Source organism: Habropoda laboriosa, unplaced genomic scaffold (assembly GCF_001263275.1).
Source record: "Habropoda laboriosa isolate 0110345459 unplaced genomic scaffold, ASM126327v1 scaffold92, whole genome shotgun sequence".
Lineage (NCBI taxonomy): Eukaryota > Metazoa > Arthropoda > Insecta > Hymenoptera > Apidae > Habropoda > Habropoda laboriosa.
This window is the reverse complement of record NW_017100268.1, coordinates 2,544,827-2,561,737: the sequence shown is the minus strand read 5'-3', so window position 1 is coordinate 2,561,737 and position 16,911 is coordinate 2,544,827. Positions and strand designations below refer to the sequence as shown.

Sequence of the window (16,911 nt, the reverse complement as noted above, 5' to 3'; positions counted from 1 at the left end):
AAGATCGACGACGGTGACCGTATCTGACAGGAAGGAAAATCACGAGGTAATGGTGGCGCGAGCGGCAACGTACGCCATCCGCTCGTGTCGGCAGTCGGGCGTGCACTGCCTTCCTGAGTCGCCGGTTGGTTCTCGATCCTCGACTCTGTTCGCTCGACTCGCTCGCCTGCTTGCGCGGCCTCCATCCCCGTATCGCACTACGCTCCGACGCTCGGTACACGATGGTGGCGCACGACTTACCCGCTTCTTTTGCCGATCTGCCCCTTCGGTCCATCCGTGTCGTTACTAATGCTGTTTTTACCCGACCTTGATCGTATCGAGCCTCTACGATTCTTATAACGATACTATCGCTACGAAATATAAGTACATTCTAGTTTGACGAGATATTAATTATACTAATATTACCTAATAATATTTGTCTACATTTTTTACCAATGCCACATTTTGATAATATCAGAAGATGGAAAATTCAAATTTCGTTTGCTGGAATGAAAATGTAAATTTTAGATTAAAATATTTTTTTTAATTTACGACAAATTTTATTATTTTTAACGACTCTCTTACATTTGCTTTATTTCAATTTCTATATAAAAAAAAAAGGTTTAGATGTAAATCATTACTTTTCAAATAACAAGATTCTATGGAATCGAAGAGATAAGGTTACTGATACGTCCATTATTTAAATAGGATCGTAATAAGCAAAGAAAAGCTGAAACAGGACAACAGATAATTTCAATAAAACTTCAGACTATAATAAATCAATCAATTTGTATACAATGTGCTCGGCATGTAGGCAATTCTGTACGCGTGCCTATTAACAACGCGGCTATAAATAGAAAAGAGACTCCCACGTATAAATTTCATTTTCATGATTAGAAACTTTTTAGTTTAAGAAACTGGTTTTTGTAAATGTATATTACAAACAAATTTGAATTTCTATTTTATTTCCTTAACGGAAATGTTCCTGCCTGAAATTTTTTATTAATTTTTTATTTAATGCAAAGCTATATAGAATTAATATAATACTATAGACACTGAACATAAAATTTTAAGTATGATCGATGTTTACATTGTTATCATATTTGAAATGATGTTATAACGTTTTCAGTAAATTATACATATGACATGTAAGCAAGATATTTTTTATTTACAAATTAAAAATTTCAATATTCTGTTTATGTATGCTTCATTTATTTGTCACGTCTATGTATACACATATTAATAATTTGAAACACATATGCAAAACGTGTCTACAAGTTATGTAATCCTATTATATTTATAGACTAATTTAACTATTAAAAATGAATTGAGACCGAACACTTACAAATACAAGTAGATTTTACATACAACTTGAAACTTTCGCACTTTTCTATTTTCATTACGTCGAATCACACAAAGCCATTAATGATGATTGTAATACTGAAACGTAAATTAAAAAATATTAATAACCACTCAAAAATACATTTGTTTTCACATACAAATAAGGAAATAGGACTTCATAAAATAAAACTGACGAAATGTGCATATTTTATTCAAGAAAAGAGCATACAGATTTGTGGCGACATCTGTTAACGAAATAACGAATGATGTACAATAATAAAAAGTGTTTGTAACCAGAGTGTACATGGTAATAAGAAAAAAATTGTATTCAAATAATTTAATTTAGAAAGGAAACTGCATAGCTAATATTTGCAATTATTAATGTGATAAAGGCCAGAAGGACCATATGTATGATACAAAAGATACCAAAATCCATAAAAGTAATAGTGATACTGTTAGTGTAACTGTGTAGTGAGCTATACGTAGCCTGCAACATACAAAAATTTTATAATGTAAAATGACAATAAGTTTAATATTAATAAACTTCTAAACATAAACATACTTAGCATATCTTTTGATTCCTTCTTCCACTGTATCAAAGGGGTCATTTAACATATATGTGCGAAGACCTCTCATATGTTGATAAAAGTATTCTTCCCAATCCAATGTAATTGTATTGAAGCAAAATATTTGTCGATCACGGGAATTCATTTTTTCCCAAAGTTTTACAACATTATCATTTTTAAACCTCCATTGCCTTGCTGAAAAGTAATGTATCACCTTGCTAAATTTGTGTATTTTCCTATATGCATCTAACAATCTAAAAATAATAATAAATAATTGCTATTAATTTATATAATCATCAATACATATAATTATGTAATTCCTTGTATGTAATGTCTGATTCCCATATAAAATACATACGTAGGTTTACGACCACTGAGGAGAGCTATTGTATCAACAATAACTGCTGGTACTGTATGAAGGAAGAAAGCACAAATATTATGCAGAAGTAAATATCTGTTGAGTATCAACATATAATACCAGAGAACTTTTATGCTAGGTATCTCCACTCCAAAAATTGCATTTTTATTCATAAAAACACCCCATGAGATTGGATTTTGACAAGAAGATACAGAGTTATAAATAGGTATCCTTTCCTCATCAGGTATTTTAGGATTTTCATCTAATTTTTGTGCAGCTTTTCTACAAGATAAAATAATCATTAGTATTGAAATTTAAATGCTACTATATCTGTACTACAACATTACTCGAAAACTTAAATTGATCAATCATAAAAGTTGAAATCATTCATTAAGAAAGTAATAAGATGAAAAATTTACTTATTGGCAATATCCCAAGCAGAAGCAACAATATTAGACACAACATAATCTGCTGGTATGACCTCTGCTATATTTTCTGATACACAATGTAACGTACGTAATAAACCTACACCACTTGCTAAAACTACACCTGTAGCTCCATACATATTGTTTGTCCATGCAGTAAGTGGTTCTTTATCGGTTGATAAAACAATACTAGGTCTTACAATACAAACTGGAAGATCATCGGTATACTTTAATACAATATTTTCTCCTATTGCTTTTGTATACACATATGTATTAGGCCATTTGTCAAGCAGTCTGTTAACAAGGAAAATTTGCTCTTCGTTAAAATTATTTACCTTTCTGTTTAAATAATTGACGTTTATAATTTTATAGAAGTAAAGCTTACATTGGGGTAATTTTTTCAAGTTTCTCATCATCCATAGCATCCACCAATGTTAAGAATTTATCCCCATCAATAGAGTCTTTATAATGTATCTCATTGATAAGTGTATGTGTACAATGTGCAAATGCTGTAGACACGTGTACAAATGCCTGTGCATAGAATTGTCAATAAAATAATAAAGCGAAACTTGGAAAAAAATATTTGTAATGCAAATAAAGTAAAACAGAAAAAAAGGTAACGTTTAGTGTACCTTCAAATTTGGTAGTCCTTTTGCAAACGTTAATAAGAATTTCGTGCTCCTCACGTTGATATGCGCTGCTACACGAATTTTTTCATCAAATCGTACAACTGCAGCAGCATGGAAAATGATATTTATGTCCATCAATAACTTTTTATCTTCCAGTGACAATCCATAATCGTCATGTGCTGCATCACCCTCTAACATTACCACTTTGTCCATAAAATTTGGCTGTTCACGTTTCAATTTATCGTATACCTAATAAAAAATGGTACACCTATTTTATCATCGTTCAACTATTCGCATCGTGTTATTAAGCTTATATTACTTACGACACAGTCAAAGTTTTCTTCATATCGTTCCAAAGCTGTTTTCCCCTTTTTCGGCCTTACGGTCATGTATAATTTGTTCAAATCTGGGCAAACTCTGCAATATGCATACAATGAAATACAACGATAATTACACAAGAAAAATAAATTATTAAATAATGCTCTTTGCAGGGAATACTGACAATATTAATAGAAATGAAGGATTAATTTTACCAATCTATATTAATTACATCTGTTATTTCATGTCTATACTAACAGAAATAATGTATATGAGAAAGTATTCGTTTATTCTATTGCGTAGCAATCGTAAAACACGAGGAAGACCCGGTTTGGTGGATTATCATTGTAAAATTCATTAGGCACATTTAGCTAGGCACAGAGCCATCGTCACAACAGCACTGTACATATCAATCATATACAATTTCTTTGTATCTTCAAATATACATAGTTCCATTCATCAATAGCAAACGATTACATTTTTAAATTTACTGTAAAAATCAATTCACACCAAGTTTCATTCAGAACTCATCTTCATCCAGAAATCGTTAAGTCGAAGTCTAAAATTTCGAGCAACCACGCTCAGCATATTTTATTCGAATTAAGTTCAATTGAAGGGTTCGGTGCAAGAATCGGCCACTCTACCGAAGAAGAAAGAGATCTTATTGAAACTGCCACTACCGAGCAAACTATTTCTCGTGAAAAATATATTACCAATACAATCTTTACAAGTGTAATTACTGTAAAGTTTCCAATAATGGAGCTGACCGGTTCTTGCGCCGAATCCTTCAATTTAATTCATTCTTTCTAGCCAGACGAATTTTACTTATTATTCTCGCTGGAATTTGCTCAAATAATGTTTGTATGCTTTTCCAAAAATAATTGATATTTCATTAATTATTCGCTAATTAATTCTAATCGTAAACACAGCGGAATTATACTATAAACACCGGATGTACCTTTGAACCGATCGAACAAGGCACTTGTCTTGCAAATGAGTGAGAACATGACGCATTGGAAATTGCTGAAACTATTTAAAATTGAATTAACATAATTAATCCGGAACGGTAACATCCACTCGTATGTACAATTTCACTGTGCAGATATTTATAATCTCGACAAGTTGGCTAGGGATGCTCGGTTAGTTGCGAATAATCAAAATGATAAGCTACGGCAGAACGGTAGGGTGGATTTTAATTTTATCGCAACAGTTAGAAGAAGCATGTCAGATCTGTAATAACGGCTGAGAAGCAAAAGTACGCGAGTAACTTAATAAAACGTGAAGTAAAAGTTATACGTAAATTTGAAGCTGGTGAAAAGGTAACCCGAATTTGAACGATTTCTTCGAAGAAAGTAATTAAAAAGTACACTCAGAAGACTCTAGTTTCGAGAGATGAGACCAATTGTTCCAGGACGTAAACATAGCAAAGAACTTGTTACGCTTTGGAGAAACCACGAATGATCATTGCTAATTATAGGAAAATCCGAAAATTTCGAAGTATTTAAAAATGTTAAAGAGAGATGCTTTGTCAGTGGTACATAAAGCTGAAAAGAGTTGCCGAATGAACGCAAAGATGTTTACGAATTTGTTTCATGAATATTTCCTACCGGAATATACAAAATGCTTAAGCAACAAAAGCTTCCTCCTCGGGTTCTACCAATTGATAATGCAGCATGTCATCCTATGCTAATAAAGCTAAAGTATTGAAATCAAATGCCTCCCACTATAATATGCAGCTGATAGAACGAAGAATTTTCGTAAGTTACAGACGAAGTTGCTTTTTATCTCAGCTTATTAAACGAATATTAAGCAAAACATTTCTTTGGTTTAAAAAAACGAAAATTTTAACGACGTAGTTTGTATGACTGCAAATTCACGGGATAAAATAGAATTAGGTGACATATTAAAATCGTGGAAAAAAACATTTAGCAAATTTGACCAGCACGGTAGAATTAATAGAAATTGAACAGAATGTAAATTCGGTTGAATTTGGGGAAATATTAAAAAACATCGAAGAATGTCACAATGTAAACAAGTTTCGATATTTTTAATTACTCTGCAATAGTATGTACTAATCGGTGAATATGTTTTTATCAATGTAATTCTGCTAATTTCGCAATACAGCCGAGCGAAAACCTTGGAGTAAACCGACTATTGGAAATTTTCAAGCCGCTGTTTTACCTGAGTAACTTTTCGACGAGGAGTTTTCCCAAAAAACCTGTTCCTCCTGTTACCAAAACATTAGTATGTGCAAGAAATTCAACTATTTCACTTTTTTCATTTGTGACCGGTGATTCAGAGAAATCCAATATATCGTTAATATATGCATTACTTCCGTCTGATGTCATCTTGATACCTGTAAAATTGTCGTGTTTATACGCAGTTCGGTGTTATTATTGCCTAAAAAATTTTCTAGGGTACTCGATAGATTCGAACGAGACGCTCGTCGTTTTTCTCACAAAAACAAGCTCGTCAAATTAACGAATATTATTTATTATTATTAACGAACACTCGTAGAAAATCGTTAGCCGAAAGATGCGTAAATAACGATGTTCACGTTAACAAGTATCTGGGGAAGATCGTTGAAATGAAACCGTACGACCAAATATGAAAGTGACCAAACGACAAAAATAAAAAGAAGCTGCCCTCTTACTTTCCAATTTTACCTTCAAGTACTTTTCTTCTTTAAGTACCGAAAAATTCAGGTCTTCAAAGCTATCTCTTACAAGTCACAATCGTAGAATACTCGAAATTTTTTCACGAATCTAAAGTAAGTTCGTTATGTACATTTCCGCAATTTGAATTTAGATACCGTTTGGAGGTACATAATCAAAACTTCACACGTCATTGCGAAGACCGATAGAAATGTAAAAGAAAACAACAGATAGCTGTTCGATAAATAGAAAACAATAGATAATTTATATTTTCGTCGTTTTTCTTTTTTTATTACTTACCGGATGTGAAATCTAAGTAACGACCGATGTGTATCCAACGACGTAAGAACTACAACTGCAAAGTATTCCGACCCCGTTCCAATAGCTTTAAAAACAGGTACACATTTCCTCAAACGTATACTCATACAATACAGGGAAAAGTGACCGTCGCCGCCCCCTCCTGCCCCTCCTGGCCCTCCTGCCCCCTCTTTATGCAAATTAAAACAGCAGTTAATTTTTAGCAATATATATACATATTCTCGATTACAATAGCGATATAACGATAATAGAATGATAACGAGATATTGTAGAATATTCAGTTCGCTTTACGCAAATAAATGAAATAAATTAAACTGAAATAGGGAAAGTTAGCGGACTAAATAGACAGAAGACCGAAACAAGCAAATGTATGAAATGGAAAAATGAATTTTACATACAAAGTCATTTTAATACAACATTGTAAATGTCTCGAGAAGTATGCTGAGTAGAAAAAAAAATGCTATATGCTGTAAGGGGGTTACAGGACATACATAGTAAGATACAGATATTTAGGATTTGAAGGCGTTAAGATCACGCGAAGACCACTTAGGTTTCTTTTTCTAAATAGGATCGATACGATTTTTGAATGCATTAACAGACGACGCAGCTTGTAATTCCCTATAAAAAAAAAGTATATATGTATAAAAACTAATTAGTTTGGAACATATTTGAATTTCAACCGTACCGTTTTATGCGAGACTTTAATAAAAAATTTGTGAAATAAGAGAACGAAGTTTCCTCAAACTTTAGTCTACTCAGTCCGTTGTAAGCGATCGTTGATATCGCTTGTTGTTGTATCGTTATTGTTGAATTTGTTTCATTACAATCCAGCATTTACGTTCTATATACATAAATATTTATTCGTTGACGTTTCAAAATTAATTCGAGAAATTACTTTGTAATGAGCTTTTTCTTTATTTACAATTGAAACACTCTTAACAAACGTTCAATATTATAATTTATCGCAATTAAGTACTGTTTCGAAAAATTTACTTTGTAAAGACTGAACAGTAATTGATTTTCTGACTAAAAAATACGTTGTCACGTTTAAGCAATACATTTTCGACGTCGTTGCAATGTTTACCCTTTTATTTACCCCGAAATCCACAGTGTCTACTTAATTAACCAGTTACTGATACAAATAACGTATGCTGAAATTCTAATAAATGCGGCATACTTAAAAACATTTCAGATCAAGAATTAAAGCTTTATGTACAGTTTACACATTTATTCTACCAGTTTATTTGCACTGCTTCATAGAGAGGATACAGTATATACAATACATTACACTATGGAATGGCGTACGTTAAAAAGAAATGAAATATACGAATTACACATGAATTACAGAAAATATATAATATCCACCATACGTGTAAAGCACTGCTTGCAGACTAATTATGCAAAATGGTTGCGTATAATATAATGGCAAAATAAACTAAGCAACATTAATTACTATTGTATTTATACGGATTATTCTATTGTTCGTTGTTCGTGGTATTTAATACAAATCCTTCTACCATAATTTTCATATTTTCTTTACGATCTCTATTTTCAGAGAGCGACGGTGAAAAAATACTGTAAAATATATATTTCATAGTATTTGTTGTAAATCATAACGTATTTTGGAATTTTTCGTGTGTAAAATATAAATAAAAATAAATATGATTCGTATATTAACTAAATTTTTATCCACCATTTTTGCACAGTGCCCATACTTTTCAACGCACAGCGTTTCTCATCATTTACACACAATTAATTTATCCATATACTTAACTGTCGATTATTACTTCGATAAATATATAATTTGGAAAGTATCGTGTATATTTAGTTTTCAGCACGATCACATTTCGATCAATTTATAAAACGTAAACATTAAACAACAAAATACAAATAACATATATAATTCTTCCAGGAAACAATGTGCTTAATCATCTAGTAAAACGCTCAAAGGGTCCTCGCCGATCTTTTCAGCCGTTTTCTTCAGATCCCTCGTTACCGATTTTTTTACAGTAGTACGCGTTTCTGTCGCCTTTACTTGCGACTCGGTCGTGGTTTTCTTCCCGAAAATATCGTCGTCGTCAGAAGAAGAAGAAAACAAAGACTTGGACGCCACGGGAACTTTCTTCGGGACTGGTTTCGTGGCAAAGAAATCGTCCTCTTCGCTCGACTGATCGGCAAAAATGTCTGTAATATGCGAGGTCCTCACAGGTTCGGTAATACTCGTAAACATCTCATTGTTGTTCGTTTGCTCTTGGATACTCCCACAATCTGATTTCTGTCCGTGCTCGGACGGTTCGAAGAACAAATTGGTATCGTTATCGTCATCGTCGAATAAACTTATTTTCTTCGCTGGCTGTTGCACAGAATGTTTCCTTTCGAGCTCACTTTTTAACGACGGTTTCTTTACAACAGGGCCAAACAAACTATCATCCTCGTCATCTTCGTCGAATAAATTTATTTTCGTATCCTTCAATGGTTTCTTTACAGGTTTAACTAAAGACGTTGAAAACAGATCACCTTCCACGTCGTCGGCAAACAAGTCCAAAACTGGTTTCTTCGCGATTTGTTCCTCGGCCAACTTTTTAACGCCGTTAGAGAAAAGACTATCGTCCTCGGAAAATAACAAACTCTTTCCTTTTTCCGGTGAAGGTGTTTTCGTAACGAAAGCGAACAATTGACTCGGATCTTTCAGCGGATCGTGACTATTGTCTCGCAATGGATCAATCACTTCCTTCGATTCGTCTTTAGATTCGACACCCTCCTGTTTCGATTCTATTTGACTTGCACGTGAAATCGGATCTTTCGTATTAGCAGTGGTACTAGATTCAGATAATACGCTACTTTTCTCTATCTTTCGTGCAGCCTTTGCCGTACCTGCGTCTACATCGTCGGTATGCTTGATGTACGTGTCCTTTAACGGTTTGAATGTGACAGGAGGCTTTTCAGGAAAAACTCTCTCGACTGGAGAAAGAATGGGCGCTCTACCAAATAGCATGTCTTCTTTTTGCGGATCCTCCGGTAAATCAGGCGGCACATCGAATAAATCTTCCTCGTCGGTGGACGGGGACAGCAAAGTGTTTTTGTTGGCACTCATAGAACTTTCCTTGCTAATACTACCAAGCTCAGATCTATCGTCCGCGGCCAAAAATATGTTAGCGTCGTTGGTCCGATGAAAATTATCATTAGTCGATGAAATTAAACGATCGGAATTCGTGGTTACGGTATGCGCGACACTGACGTTCACGGCCGTAGAGACCTCTTTATTGAAGGCACTCGACGATTGATTAGTCTGGCTCTTATCTTGTAAATTGTTCGCGGACGTGTCCACGGCATCAAAATTGATTCCGCTCTGCTTGATGGCTGACTTTCGTGCATGCCTGCTCTGTGGCCGACGTTTCGCTTGTATTCGAACACGAGTCTAAAAAACGTTAAAAAATTAAAAGAAGATATGCAAAATATAATGAACGGAATTATCACTTTTTTTTTTCAAGCTTCAATTACGCTCGAAAGATATTTCAACGATTACCTTCGAAGCAGTGGTCGATAACGTTTCCACTTGGGCTGGCTCGTCGAAGCTAATGGCACTTTCTACATTACTTTCACCCGAAATCGTAGATTGCTGCGATTGTTTCTGAGCAGTGCTGTCTTCTACGAGATAACAATTTTATTTGGACAAAGTACAAGAAAATAAATAGAAACGCGATAAAACGTAATATGCTCCAAATACATACCAGATACACTTAAAGGTGAACTATGACCTTGTGTACTAATGCATCCGCCATCATCGCTATCTCGATCCGCTATGCTATCTTCCTCGTCTGTTTTTTCCTCGCTTCTTCGCCATAACGGCGATGTATCCATGGGTGAAAGTATCTTCAAATCGCCCATCTTGCCCATCAGATTTTTTATTTTACCAGAAACCGCTCGTTTCGCTCCTTGGCTGTTCTCCTCAGACGGTGGCGACGATGTATGAATGTCCAATGATTTCGGAGGACTCTTCTTCGGCTCGTGCTTCACGTTTTCCGTAGTTTCACGCTTTTCAGAACTATCCTTGTGCATCGATATCCCGGTGATTTCTTCTACCAGCTTGTTAGACGTGCTTGCGGAAACGTTTGGTTCTTTCGGTTTTGCAAACATATTCGAGTCGTCTAGTATTTCGGTATCTTTAACAGACGACTCCTTAACTGTCGTAACCTCTGTAATCTCTTTCGTTTTCTTTGTGGTTACGGTCTTTGTACCGCCGAACAAACCGTCGTAGTCGTCATCCTCGAAAACGAATCCACGCGATCCAGTGGTAGTGGAGAACAATTCGTTGTCCGCAAGAATACGACTGTCCTTCTTTTCTCTCTTTCCATCGGATACTTTCTGGTCAACAATGTCTATCCCAGAAGTCGTTTCCACCGATTGCTTATCGTTCCTCTGCTTCCCGCCAATCGGTTTATTCGCAGTGAACAAATCATTCTCCTCGTCGTCGGAGAAAATACGGGACTCGCTTTTGGTCTCGGTTTTAACAGGTTTCGCGGCGAATAAATCGTTGTCGTCGTCGTCGTCGAACAGGCTTATCCTCTTCGGTACCACGACGTTCTGACTCTTCTCCGGGACATTGCTTTTCGTTACTGTATCTCGAATGTTACTAGCGAACATATCATCGTCGGGAATGTCCGAGAACTTTCTACCAGGGATGTTGCTCTCCTCTTTGGCGGTCAATTTCGGTATTATCCCGAAGATATCTTTGTTCTCGAAGATATCTTTGTTCCCGAATATGTCGATCACCTCGTCGAAGAGATCTCTACTAGAACTCGAGCTGGTTGTCGAGATAAATTCGTCGCCGGAATCAGAGTCGTCGAACAGCGACGACACCTTCGACTTCGTTGGCTTCGAATCGGCTTTCGGTAGCGGTGGAGGACCGAACAGGTCCTCGTTCTCGAACACATCGTCCTGTCGTATGCCGGAAAAGTTTCCAATCGACTCCTCTTGCAGCTGACTGTTCGTCGAGTTCGAAGCTGAGTTTGAGGTAGCGTTCGCCGCGTTACGCGAACGGGCCGTAAACAGGCTATCGCTGGCGACTCGTTCACGGTAGATTTCCTCCGATTTTAAGCGACTCGACGTCATCTGTGGCTGAAAGTCGACACTGAAAGGAAAAAACCATAAACGTTGAAACGAGAAAAAAACAACAGCATGGTAGTAACGCGACTGCGACAGATTTCATCTTGGCTCTTCTTCCTGGTCTTTTTCTCGAGTATTTTCTCGTCTATTTTCTCGAGTCGAAACGACGGAAAGTTTCGGGTTTGGAAAAGTCACCGTTCCATCTGCATCCGAGAGACGCACTTTGTTTGCCTTGGACGCAGAAGGTTCGGTATCTAAGAATATACTTCGAAAATACGAGGAGAATGTGAACAGAGGTTTCATTTGCGAAACATGTTTTATATCGATAAGATGCGTAGAAGGTACATCACAACGAAATTGATAAAAAAAAAAAAAGGGTTTTTGGACTGAAGTATGATTTGATAAATTTGTCGAAATTTTGGTCGTACACCTGAAGGCTGCGTAAATATATGTTTCTGCGTGCGGAACGACTTCTGCGAAAAAATACTTACGTAAGCGTAGAAGATTCTTCGTATCGTTTTTATTATTTTTTCCTTTTACGAACAATTATACCAATTACAAGTATATTAGGATTTAATCAATATCCCAATCTATGAAAACATGTATGTACCTCGAAGCAGATATTAATTTATATGGTATACTATAGAAATGAAGATATAAGAGATTATGTAAAGGTCAAGGAGATAAAAAAAAGAAGAGCAAAGGAGGTATAAAAGGAAAATCACAGCATAAATATGATCAGTACTGTTAGAGAGATCTTAACTCTCATACGCTGAAACATCAAGATGAAGACCATAATTCTATGCACACTTTTGATGACAACATGCTTATTTTTGGAAGTACGAGGTATGTTAATTTTTTTGTTTTCTTGTTAAAAAAGTTTAACATGTATATAATTAAAAATCAGTAAAAATCTTATCCAGTCACTTTGTCTTAGTTCTCGCGGATGCAAGTATAACATAATTGACATACAAAACAGATATAACGATATGATAAAAAAAATGAGGAATTCCTGGAGAAATAATTTATTGAGTTTCAAACACTGATTATTAGAACGACAGCTAACAGATTGGAAACGCATAAATAGGAAGAAAAAGAAAACAGTAGAGATTCCGATAAAGTGTCATCAATAACAAGCGCTTGAACGGACGTATAATTGCGTGCCATAAATTCTCGCTAGACTTAACGTGATAATTTGCTTTAATTGCTCCATTATCGTTAATATAATTGAATTGCCAATGACAGAAACGAGTTTGTGAGAGAAGTAAGGTTTCGTGTAATATTGAAATGTATAATTGAATTTGAGAAATGAAAATTGAAAGAAATTTAATAACTTAATCCTCGTAAAGAAGTTTCACGAAATCTTTGTAAACAGGAAATTGCCAGTACGAGGGTCATAATCTTACCCCGGGACAACATCACGTAAATTGCCAGCAAATTACGTGTAACCCAGACGGTACTATACAAGGAGTATCGTAAGTGATTTTGATTTTAAATTAATACCTATTTATTAAGTGCCATATTTGCACAGTATTACTTACTGTTTCTATATCACGTTTTTTTGAAAACTGGAAATTCTACACGTTCGAGCAATTGTTTAAAATTTCGTAAAGCACCCTGTTATAAAATAGGATTAAACATTTTAGGTGCCCGGCATGGATGTGCGGGGGAAAATCACTTGGATACCGAGAACTGGATCTAAGCAAACCCTACCCAGAGTGTTGTCCGGGACCTATATGTGGAGGAACAAATGATTGATATAAAAAAAAAAAGATCGTTAACATCGGACAATGTTACTCATAAGATACCGTTAAATATGAACTGTAACCTGTGAAACAATGTAGTACTTACTTGATATTACGTGACTAAAAATAAATACAACTGGGAGAAAATGTTGATCGAATATATACGAACGAGATACTAGCTTAAGATGAAATGCTCGTAAACTAAAGGAGCTCGCCTTGGAGCTCGCGCATATACTCGATACAATCACTGCAACGCAATGAAGGATGACTAATGTTTGGATCATCAATTCAATGACATTTCGTGTGCTTGGCACGCTCATTCGTTCTTATACGTATAAAGTAACGAAGACAATGTGAATTTTTATCAACACTTTGGCGAAATATGATCGAAGGCCTTACAAAAGCGATGCAGTTATTTTAAATAAGGAAATATTACAATAGATCATCTAATTTATTCTATTAGGAACATTTATTCTATAGTAATAATAAGATTAATACGTACCCTATGCTTGAACCTCCTGTGTTATTAATACTCGGTGGATGGATCGATATTCCGCTGGTTTCATTGGCGATGTCTAAACTTTCTAAGGTATTTCTTGCCGTCTCGATGGAGCCTCGTTCGTTAATATTGTCATTTGAAATAGTATATCGCGAATGATCATGCACGGGCTCGCTGCTTACTCCGCTTTTATAATTTCCTGACGTATTATTGCCAGAAGATCCGAATAACTCCGAATGACTCTGTAATATATTACTTAGTTTGTTCTCAAAATCTGAAGTTAAGATATTTCCGAGTTTTGATACACCCCCCTCGGGTTTCTAAAATTGTGAACGTAACATTAATTTCGCATTTTCGTTGTAGAATTTTCGAATTAATTTGAGCTAACAATAATTACCTCTTGCGAGCGTACTTTTTTATTTGGGGATTCAGTTTTAGACGATCCAAAGAGATCACCGACATCTTCATCGTCGCTAAACAAATTAGCACTATTTAAATTGGTTTCTGGTGTACTTGTAGCTATGTTACCAGCTGGTGTTATAGTATCTAAATATTTCTTTTGTGCATCCTCTGCATTGAACGAATGATTATTGTTATTAGAATATTTTTTTTTCGTGATTGTTTTAACTGTATTTTTCGATGAGAAAAAGCCGTCAGAATCTTCAGAATCTGCATCGGCGAAAAGATCATCGATCGAAGATTTTGGTTTTGTAGCTAAAAAATACAGAAACGTATTAAATCTTTTGAAATCCCATTATCTATTAGTTTCGTAACAATTTAAGTTGAGAAAAACGTACAAACTGTACTAATTGGAGGTGGTACATCAATGCTGGCAGGTATAATATTATTCTTATATGATTTAATTTGTTTTTCCTTCCATACATTTTCCGCGGGTTGATTACTTAGAAATCCTTTATTTTCATTGAATATTTTGTTAGTTTTATCACTTAAGGCATTTTCATCTTCTTCTGGTGTAAACAGATCATCTGACAAACGCAATACTAATTAAATACGGACGTACAACAAAATTTATCGAGTTCGTACAGGTACCTTTGAATTGGTTTATCGTCGACTCGTTTTTTTCATCTGCAACAGACGGTTTTTGAGGTTGTCCAACTGTACCTAACCGTTTTGCCAATTCTTCCGCAAAATTCGATGCTACATTGTTTGGCAATGGTACCTATAAAGTAATACAGAGATCTTACAATATTATAATATGTACAATTAAAACTATTAAATAATGACATAGGTACGAAACGAAAAAACATAAAAACCTTCGATACATTATCATTAGAAGTAATTGATTCAGGAACAGAGCCTATGTTATTTTGACTAACTACATCTATTTTCTCATTGCCCATGTATGTTATATCATTTCTTTTACTGTAATCTGATTCAATATTTGTTTTTGGAGCAGCCTCCATACTAAAGTCTTTAAATGCTGCTATGCTGTCATCTTCACTTTCTGATTCCTCTTCTTCATCTACTTGTTCTGATTCACTGCTACTGCTGCTTTCTAAACCAATTTTATTTGAAGTTTTCCACTTTTCAGAACCAATAGTATAAGGTAAAGGCCGATCTTGGTATGGATTATTTGGCCCCAATACAACACTGAAATTAAATTATTAGTATTTTAATCTTTGCCTGGCGAATGTAGAGTCCACTCGGACCCGTCCGTATAAACAGTCGAATGTGAACAGTCTTGTCAGTTTACATGACTCCCTATCATCTCTCCTCCTTAGAGCAATAAGACGAAATCTATTCGTCGGAAAGATGCATTTTGCAGTTCGTGAAACGGTATTCGTTTTAGCAGCAAGCAAGACTTTTTTAACATTTTTTCAGAATAAAACTATTTTAGCAATTATATTTACCTTAGTACTACTTTATTGTCCTCCTCTTCACTATCACTATCAACAAACTCCATTTCCTTATACTTTTCATACATTATATTTAGGCCTTGCTTTATACTTTCACTTACACTAGCTATTAAATCTGCAGCTTCAGAATCTTCATCTTTCAATTTCTGTAGAGAAATTTTAATATAATAATTAAAGGGGATCATAATATCTTACATTATATAACCTTCAATCACCTCAACTGATGTTTCTTTGTTTTTCTCAATATCTACATCATCTTCTTGCACACGGCTCTCAATAAATTGATTATTGGCCAAAGCCAAAGATGTATTGGTAACATTATCTACAAATATTGCTGTTTCATTTAATTGAGTTGTCAATGAATCCAAAGCCTCTTGAGTTTTATCTGCTTTTGATGCTAAATTCTATGAAAAATGTTGTCATTAAATATCAATCTTTTATATGAATTTTCAATGTACTACTTGAGTGAGGAATGTGCATCACAAATTTAAATCATACTTCAGAAAATTGCTGAAGATGTTTAAGAAGCCCTGCATCACCTGCTAAACTCCATTCTCTTCTTTTTTTTCTCATTTCCTCTGTAGTCCATGGATGATCCCATGATTTATCCATTCCATCTGATATGTCCTAATATGTAAAATATTTCTTATTTAATGTATTCTTCTATATATTTAACAGACTTAGCAAAGAAAAAAAATTTATCCTTAAATATTTTCTCTATCATTGTTTATATTCATTAACCTTAAAACTAGTTTCAAAGTAAATGTCAGTGCTAGTAAACAGTTATACAACATACCATTTCACCTAATCCAGTTTAATGTAGCAAACTTTTACTTTTCTTCGCAATAGCATTTACATATGTTGCATTATTTTTTTATCAAACTTAGTAAAAGGAAAAAAAACACCCATTTAACAGTTGGGATTATCAACTACAGTGTCCGGCACTGTCACATCTACCATATGATTTAATTCATACCGTCCTGAAGAAGAAAAGTTTCAGGAATGTGTGAAAGTTAAACTAAGGCCTATAGTTTGCAAGTTGCCTTTTTTTTATATATATATCGTCAAATCGAAAACATAAAATTCTACATATATG

At 34.8% G+C, this 16,911-nt stretch overlaps 3 protein-coding genes across 3 annotated transcripts in view; 1 reads left to right on the top strand and 2 right to left on the bottom strand.

The window, feature by feature from the left end:
- Positions 1 to 1,698: 1,698 nt before the first annotated feature.
- On the bottom strand, positions 1,699 to 6,665 carry LOC108573434 (putative fatty acyl-CoA reductase CG5065). Its single transcript, XM_017935883.1, has 9 exons — positions 6,571 to 6,665; positions 5,798 to 5,972; positions 3,622 to 3,715; positions 3,302 to 3,547; positions 3,055 to 3,200; positions 2,664 to 2,963; positions 2,245 to 2,526; positions 1,883 to 2,140; positions 1,699 to 1,807 (listed from the first exon to the last, which is right to left on the bottom strand). The coding sequence occupies exons 2-9, from the start codon at positions 5,962 to 5,964 to the stop codon at positions 1,699 to 1,701; spliced, it is 1,602 nt and encodes a 533-aa protein (XP_017791372.1). The 5' UTR covers positions 5,965 to 5,972; positions 6,571 to 6,665.
- A 1,847-nt stretch (positions 6,666 to 8,512) lies between these two features.
- The window catches only part of LOC108573405 (WASH complex subunit FAM21), a 14,826-nt gene continuing 6,427 nt past the window's right edge, over positions 8,513 to 16,911 (bottom strand). Inside the window, exons 13-23 of the mRNA XM_017935847.1 lie at positions 16,314 to 16,442; positions 16,031 to 16,219; positions 15,810 to 15,961; positions 15,213 to 15,549; positions 14,989 to 15,118; positions 14,736 to 14,924; positions 14,336 to 14,652; positions 13,942 to 14,258; positions 10,320 to 11,719; positions 10,115 to 10,236; positions 8,513 to 10,006 (exon numbers count right to left, since the gene is read on the bottom strand). Of these exons, the coding sequence (XP_017791336.1) occupies positions 8,513 to 10,006; positions 10,115 to 10,236; positions 10,320 to 11,719; positions 13,942 to 14,258; positions 14,336 to 14,652; positions 14,736 to 14,924; positions 14,989 to 15,118; positions 15,213 to 15,549; positions 15,810 to 15,961; positions 16,031 to 16,219; positions 16,314 to 16,442 (4,776 nt within the window). The remainder of the gene's footprint in view (positions 10,007 to 10,114; positions 10,237 to 10,319; positions 11,720 to 13,941; positions 14,259 to 14,335; positions 14,653 to 14,735; positions 14,925 to 14,988; positions 15,119 to 15,212; positions 15,550 to 15,809; positions 15,962 to 16,030; positions 16,220 to 16,313; positions 16,443 to 16,911) is intronic.
- LOC108573481 lies at positions 12,452 to 13,805 on the top strand. The gene is made up of 3 exons (XM_017935938.1): positions 12,452 to 12,540; positions 13,070 to 13,169; positions 13,341 to 13,805. Exons 1-3 carry the CDS (start codon positions 12,480 to 12,482, stop codon positions 13,450 to 13,452), a joined length of 273 nt encoding a protein of 90 aa, XP_017791427.1. The 5' UTR covers positions 12,452 to 12,479; the 3' UTR covers positions 13,453 to 13,805.